At 47.7% G+C, this 8236-nt stretch overlaps 1 protein-coding gene across 1 annotated transcript; it reads left to right on the top strand.

The window, feature by feature from the left end:
* Positions 1 to 3117: 3117 nt before the first annotated feature.
* On the top strand, positions 3118 to 4107 carry LOC122931316 (olfactory receptor 52A1-like). Its single transcript, XM_044285379.1, has one exon. It carries the CDS (start codon positions 3118 to 3120, stop codon positions 4105 to 4107), a length of 990 nt encoding a protein of 329 aa, XP_044141314.1.
* The last annotated feature ends 4129 nt before the right edge of the window (positions 4108 to 8236 follow it).

An 8236-nucleotide genomic window follows, 5' to 3' on the forward strand; every position in this document is an offset into this window, starting at 1 on the left:
TGTCAGCTTTACCTGCAGACTGTCAGCTCTACCTGCAGACTGCCAGCTTTACCTGCAGACGCTCAGCTTTACCTGAAGACTGTCAGCTTTACCTGCAGACTGCCAGCTTTACCTGCAGACTGTCAGCTTTACCTGCAGACTGTCAGCTCTACCTGCAGACTGCCAGCTTTACCTGCAGACGCTCAGCTTTACCTGAAGACTGTCAGCTTTACCTGCAGACTGCCAGCATTACCTGCAGACTGTCAGCTCTACCTGCAGACTGTCAGCTTTACCTGCAGACTGTCAGCTTTACCTGCAGACTGTCAGCTTTACCTGCAGACTGTCAGCTTTACCTGCAGACTGTCGGCTTTACCTGCAGACTGTCGGCTGTACCTGCAGACTGTCGGCTTTACCTGCAGACTGTCGGCTTTACCTGCAGACTGTCGGCTTTACCTGCAGACTGTCGGCTTTACCGGCAGACTGTCAGCTTTACCGGCAGACTGTCAGCTTTACCTGCAGACTGTCAGCTTTACCGGCAGACTGTCAGCTTTACCTGCAGACTGTCAGCTGTAATCTTATTTACATCCACATCAGGTGATCGGTGCAGGAATTACAGCAGTTTGCATCTGTGCCTCCCACTTGTTAAGGAACCAAAAGTAATGGGACAGAATAATAATCATAAAACAAACTTTCACTTGTTAATACTTGGTTACAAATCCTTTGCCGTCAATTACAGCCTGAAGTCTGGAACGCATAGACCTCACCAGACGCTGGTCTCATCCCCGGTGATGCTCTGCCCGGTCTCTACTGCCACTGTCTTCAGCTCCTGCTTGTTCTTGGGGCATTTTCCCTTCAGTTTTGTCTTCAGCAAGTGAAATGTTCAATCAGATTCAGGTCCGGGGATTGACTCGGCCATTGCAGAACATTCCACTTCTTTCCCTTAAACTCTTTGGTTGCTTTTGCAGTATGCTTTGGGTCATTGTCCATCTGCACTGTGACGCGCCGTCCAATGAGCTCTAAAGCATTGGGCTGAATATGAGCAGATAATATTGCCCGAAACACTTCAGAATTCATCCTGCTGCTTTTGTCAGCAGTCACATCATCAATAAATACCAGAGAAGCCGTTCCATTGGCCGCCATACATGCCCACGCCATGACACCACCACCACCATGCTTCACTGATGAGGTGGTAGCTTAGGATCATGAGCAGTTCCTTTCCTTCTCCATCCTCTTCTCTTCCCATTACTCTGGTACAAGTTGATCTTGGTCTCATCTGTCCATAGGATGTTGTTCCAGAACTGTGAAGGCTTTTTTAGCTGTCGTTTGGCAAACTCTAATCTGGCCTTCCTGTTTGAGGCTCACCAATGGTTTACATCTTGTGGTGAACCCTCTGTATTCGCTCTGGTGAAGTCTTCTCTTGATTGTTGACTTTGACACACATACACCTACCTCCTGGAGAGTGTTCTTGATCCGGCCAACTGTTGTGAAGGGCGTTTTCTTCACCAGGGAAAGAATTCTTTGGTCATCCACCACAGTTTTTCGTGGTCTTCCGGGTCTTTTGGTGTTGCTGAGCTCCCCGGTGCATTCCTTCTTTTTAAGAATGTTCCAAACAGTTGTTTTGGCCAAGGCTAATGTTTTTGCTATCTCTCTGATGGGTTTGTTGTGTTTTTTCAGCCTAATGATGGCTTGCTTCACTGATAGTGGTATAAGAAAAAAAAGATGTAGAGGGTTAATCAGAAGACTTACTTGGATCCAAATCCAAGGAGTCTATATAATTAGTTGCAGGGCGCCAAAGGAGGTAAGAGTAGGATGAAGTAGGTCAAAAAGTGAAGTTAGGTATTTGAAAAGGCAGCCGGATGTGGTCAATGGTGTGAACAAGTTCAACACATACATAAATAAAATCTTGAAGAAGAAAAAAAGGGAGGCTGAAAAAACAACAATGTTCGGCGCCAGTCAAAAGGGAAAGGAGACAATACCTATATTTGTAAGGAATATATATTTTCTCAACACGTGCGAATCAGTGATAGAAAGTCGCACTGGAAGTCTAGAGGTATTAAGACCAGCTGGATCGTGGTCATAGCAGCAAGTAGGATAGATAACAGAATAACACCGGGAATATTCGGATCCTGAGTGGATATCTAGTACATAAATTAGTAGGTGCAGGTATAAACTGGTACTACCAGGTTTTGGACCCCTGGGGGCCTATACATATAAGTGAATAAAACAATATAATTGGTAAAATTTTAAATACTTGGTAAAATCAATAATAGTATTTTCCACTCACTTCACAGGGAGGAAATTTTAAGGGATAAAGCTCAAGACACCCAAAAAAGTTTCCTCCCAATCCTGGATCGCTTCAATGGTCTTAGGAAGAGGCAGCAGTTCCAAACTCGGTACTTCTTGCAAATTCCTTTTATTTATAAAACAGCAGGAACAAAGAGCTCTACGCGTTTCGGGGCATAGAATAGGTCCCCTTCATCAGGAGCAGCATGATAGTGACAGCTCTTTGGATCTCATCTTGAGAGTTGACAGCAACAGATTCCAAATGCAAATAGCAGACTAGAAATGACCTCTGGCCCTTTTATCTGCTCATTGTAATTGGGGTAATGAGGGAATAACACACACCGGCCATGGAACAGCCGAGAAGACAATTGTCCCATTACTTGTGGTCCCGTAACAAGTGGGAGGCACATATGCAAACTGCTGTAATTCCTGCACCGTTCACCTGATTTGGATGTAAATACCTCAAATTACAGCTGACAGTCTGCAGGTAAAGCTGACAGTCTGCGGGTAAAGCTGACAGTCTGCAGGTACAGCTGACAGTCTGCAGGTACAGCTGACAGTCTGCAGGTAAAGCTGACAGTCTGCAGGTACAGCTGACAGTCTGCAGGTAAAGCTGACAGTCTGCAGGTAAAGCTGACAGTCTGCGGGTACAGCTGACAGTCTGCAGGTAAAGCTGACAGTCTGCAGGTAAAGCTGACAGTCTGCAGGTAAAGCACATCTTGTTTGTTTCATTTCAAACCCATTGTGGTGGTGTATAGAGCCAAAAATGTTACAATTGTGTTTATGTCCCAATATTTATGGATCTGACTGTATTCAACTGTATCTCATCCTTATTCTCACACATGGTTTCTTCAGATGAGACTGAAGCTGAAAGGAATGCTTAGAGTCTACAGTCTGCAGGAGAAGATGACAAATTTCACCTTCTATCCCACCTACTTCCTACTGGTTGGTATTCCGGGACTAGAACATGAACATATCTGGATCTCAATCCCTTTCTGTATCATCTATGTATCGGCTTTGCTGGGAAACTTCATGGTGATAGTTGTCATCCTTACATCTCCGAGACTCCACCAGCCTATGTTTATATTCCTCTCCATGTTGGCATTTAATGATGACCTCCTTTGCACAAGTGTTGCCCCCAAAATGTTGTCAATTTTCTGGTTCAGTAACAAAATCATTACTTTTAATGGATGTCTTCTCCAGATGTTCTTCACTCATGCCTTCTCCACTATTGAATCTGGGTTCTTGCTTTCCATGGCTTATGACCGCTACATTGCCATCAATAAACCTCTTAGGTATAGCTCCATAATAACCACTAGACTGATATACAGACTGGTCATTGTGTTTGTGGTCCGGGCAGTTGTTATGGTCAGTCCTCTTCTTGTCCTGATCAAGAGGTTTCCTGCTTTCAAGACCAATGTCATTGCACATTCCTACTGTGAGCACATGGCGGTGGTGAAGCTCGCGGCTGCTGATATCCGGGTGAACAGTATATATGGACTACTCGTGGCTTTCACCATTCTTTGTTTTGATTTGCTCTTCATCTTTTTTTCATATGTCATGATTTTCAATGATGTCTTCCGTCTTCCATCTAGAGAAGCTCGTCTGAAAGCATTTAACACGTGTACCCCTCATATGTGCGTGTTCCTCAGCTTTTACAGTATGGCCATATTCTCTTTCCTATCCCACCGATTTGGCGAGAAGATTCCTCCATATGTCCACATTATCTTCTCTGACATCTACCTCTTGGTTCCACCCATGCTCAACCCACTTGTCTATGGGATTAAGACAACCCTGATCCGTGAGGAGATCAGGAAAATCCTAAAAAAAAATATATATATTTAAGTTCTAAATGGTGCTGAGAAGAGATGGTCAGTGGTGACGTGAGTAATTGGTTATGTAACATCTGCTGCTACTGCCTTATATTATATAGTGCTGTATTACCAGAATATACTGTTATTCCTGGCCAGAAATGTTATGTCCTCATTAGTAAGCACCTAGATAGAAGACCCTGTGTCCTGTTCTAGAGAATTCAGACCCTGCTGAGTTCAGATGTGGTGGACGGAGCAGTTCCAGTGACTTATAGGAGTGTGCTCTGGCCAAGTCTGCCTGAAACCTGTAGTGTGTGCAAAGCTTCCTGCTGGAGGGTCAGCTTACTCCAGGGCCCACCATACCCTGACGGGGCTGTGTAAGACTACCAGAGAGAAGGCTTGATTGAACTGACACAAAACTGTGGAAAGGGGACCAAGATTGCAATACCCAAGGGTTGGAAAACAATATATCCTGGGGAAGAAAGTAAGTCCCAGGTAAATAACGTCACTGCTTCCCCCAGCCCGCTCCAACATACAGTCCCATGTAAATAACATCAATCCCTCCCACAGCCTCCTCCAACATACAGACCCATATAAATAACATCACCCTGCCCCAGCCCCCTCCGACATACAGTCCAATGTAAATAACATCACTCCCTCCTACAGCCACTATCAACCTACAGTCCCATGTAAATAACATGACCCCCTCCCCAGCCACCTTCAACACATAGTTCCATGTAAGTAACTTCCCTCCCTTCAGCCCTAACATACAGTCCCAGTTAAATAACCACATCTCCCAGCATTGCTCTGCCTCTCCCTTCACTTACCTCTCCTGATGTAGCAGACATCACCTCAGCTTCTTCCCCTCTTCACTGCCCCCCTCTCCTGCAGTGGTCACATGATGGTGACATCATCGCAGGTCCTTCTCAACCACTGACTGTTTAACTGGTCACATGACCTGTGATGTTACCACAGGTCCTTTAGCTCTTCCACCGCATTAGATTCAATTGTATTGCCGTCCTGTGGATGGCAATACAGTTGTATCTAGCAGGCAGGCAAGACATTCGGGGCCTGGGACAAAACATCAGGGGCCCAGGCCTCAAATGTTTTAACCTAGCAATGCTTCTGACTAGTAGAAACAGTCTATATTGAATGGCACTGGCACTGACTGGTGGCTGAGACTGCTGGCACTGACTGATGGCTGAGACTGGTGGCTAGTGGCCGAGACTGTTGGTTGTGGCTGAGACTGCTGGCACTATGACTGGTGGCTGTGACTGGTGGCACTAACTGATGGCTGAAACTGCTGTCACTAACTGTTGGCTGAGACTGCTGGCACTGTGTCTGGTGGTTAGTGGCACTGACTGAAGGATGATACAGCTGTCACTGTGACTGGTGCCTGTGGCTGGTGGCACTGACTGGTGGCTGAGACTGCTGGCACTGTGACTGGTGCCTGTGGCTGGTGGCACTGACTGGTGGCTGAGACTGCTGGCACTGTGACTGGTGGCACTGACTGGTGGCTGAGACTGCTGGCACTGTGGCTGGTGGCACTGACTGATAGATCAGATGGCTGGCACTGACTGATGGTTGAGACAGCTGGCACTGACTGGTGGTGCTGAGACTGCTGGCAGCGACTCGTGTCTGAGACTGCTGGCACTGTGACAGGTGCCTGTGGCTGGTGGCACTGTGACTGGTGGCTGAGACTGCTGGCACTGACTGGTGGCTGAGACTGCTGGCACTGTGACTGGTGGCACTGACTGATAGATCAGATGGCTGGCACTGACTGATGGCTGAGACAGCTGGCACTGACTGGTGGTGCTGAGACTGCTGGCAGCAACTGGTGTCTGAGACTGCTGGCAGCGGCTGCTGTCTGTGGCTGAGAGTGCTGGGACTGTGTGGCTGTGTGATGCATGAACAGTAATGGTGACGCTCTAACGTGGAGAGCACACCATAACCTGTGAGCGGCAGCGGTGATTGGCCGGCACGCAGGTGTGGGCGGTGTGCAGAGCGCCTTGTGATGATTGTTCGGTGCACCGTGCACTCTGGTGTGGGTGGCACGGTTGTGTGTGGGACTGCGGCGATTAAGCAGCGCGCTGCTGTGTGCGGTGTGGGCATCATGTAGAGCACCGTGTGTTGACTGGACGGCGCGCTGCGCATATGCAGTTCAGTTATCGGCACACACGCACGGACATGCAGCCCTGAGCACGCACACAGGGCTTTTATTATAGTAGATATATATCCTCTATAATAAAATCTCTGTGTGCGTGCGCGTCCGTGCGTGTGTGCCGATTAGTGCAGTGTGCATGTGCGCTGTGCCCAGCTCCGCCATGCCTGCTTCTCCCCCTCTGACTTCTTCTGCAGCCGACTTACTCCCCGGAATCCAGGCCTTGCAACCGCCACCTGCCACAGCGTATCCTTCACCGGACACCCTTACACCCCATGTGCTACTGTGCGGCCATTTCTTGACTTTGGTGGGTGGGGACTAACATGTGCCCCTTGTGCTGCCAGATACCCGGGGTCCAGAATCAGAGGTCCCCAGTGCTCCCAGCTTTGTCCTCCCAGGCTCTTTGGAAGTTCTATGAACTCCAGGATGCGATGCTGCAGCAGGTACGTGACCACTCTCTGCCCGGTGTTTAGGTGTGTAAGGGTATCCGGTGAAGGATTCGCTGTGGCAGGTGGCGGTTGCAGAGCCCGGATCCCTGGGAGGAGGAGGCACCGCATGCGCACTTCAAAATCGGCACACACGCATGGACACCAGCAAGTACACAGGGATTTTATTAGAGAGGATATGTGGTGCCCTAGAGCAGGGGTACTGTGAAGTCTGGACATTTGTGGAAATTTCCCTATTTCCCCTATGCAAAGTTATAAGTTTCTTACTTTATTTCACTTTAAAGGGTTTACTTGTATTGAGTTATACTGTTTAGCACTGTGTAATTACATTTTATATGTATGTTGTGATATATATCCTGTTCATCATCACTGTATTTGTGAGGCTCTGTGGAAAGGGTTATTGAATACTGAGAGACTTTTGGGACCTTAAATGAGAAGCTCGTAATTATCCACAGCTGCCATAGGGTTTAAAGAAGAGCCTGTTTTGGAGGGAAAAAGCCAGATGTTTACCACAAAAACCAGACAGACTGACCTTGTGACTGTCTGGTTTAGCTCTGTTGTTATATCTGGAAAAGTATTTTTGTCTGGAAAATCTGCTGTGTCACAGCCATTGAGTATGATCGAAGTTCTTATGTAAGTCTATGACAGACAGAAAGTGTAACAATGTATCTGTTTATGCTGAGTTTCTCCACTCCACCCCTCCCACTAGAAGGGTCTAGTTCAGATAGATACAGTATATAAAGAGAGCAGTCAGAACCCCTAATGTGCTTCAGTTAGGGAACAGTGCTTGGAAGAAGGGACTCTGCCAGACTACTGAGTGACCAGAAGAAGACGCTGAGATGGGCATACTCTGCCACAGATTGTGGACCTTCAGCCTTTGGCCAGGGTACCAGCCTTCTGAAGAGAAAGAGGGACAGCTAGCTCAGGCCTTACCTCAGCATGAAACCCTTCTTCTGCCAGGGAGGAGACTGGAGAAGCCAGCACAATGCCTTGCCTGCATTGTTTTGTACCTGAATTCCTCCAGTAAAGAAGCACCCTGGTTACTGCAGACCCTGACTCTCTGGACTTATTTCCTACTGGGGTGCACCACGCCTTACCATCCCTCCCGGAGAGCAGCAACATGTGGTGACTAGAGTTGAGCGAACACCTGGATGTTCGGGTTTGAGAAGTTCGGCCAAACTTCCCGAAAATGTTCGGGTTGGGGATCCGAACTCGACCCGAACTTCGCCCCGAACCTTAACCCCATTCAAGTCAATGGGGACCCGAACTTTTCGGCACTAAAAAGGCTGTAAAATAGCCCGGGAAAGGGCTAGAGGGCTGCAAAAGGCAGCAAAATGTAGGTAAACCCCCTGCAAACAAATGTGGATAGGGAAATTAATAAAAAATAAATAAAAATTTTTACCAATATCAATTGGAGAGAGGTCCCATAGCAGAGAATCAGGCTTCATGTCACCCACCACTGGAACAGACCTCTATGAGATATTTAGGCCCCGGCACCCAGACAGGGTAGAGAGGTCCCATAGCAGAGAATCAGGCTTCATGTCATAGCAGAGAAT

The sequence above is a fragment of the Bufo gargarizans genome, chromosome 3 (assembly GCF_014858855.1).
Source record: "Bufo gargarizans isolate SCDJY-AF-19 chromosome 3, ASM1485885v1, whole genome shotgun sequence".
Lineage (NCBI taxonomy): Eukaryota > Metazoa > Chordata > Amphibia > Anura > Bufonidae > Bufo > Bufo gargarizans.

Coding starts and splice junctions, on each gene's coding strand:
- LOC122931316 (XM_044285379.1), top strand. CDS start 3,118: ATGAGACTGAAGCTGAAAGGAATGCTTAGAGTCTACAGTCTGCAGGAG.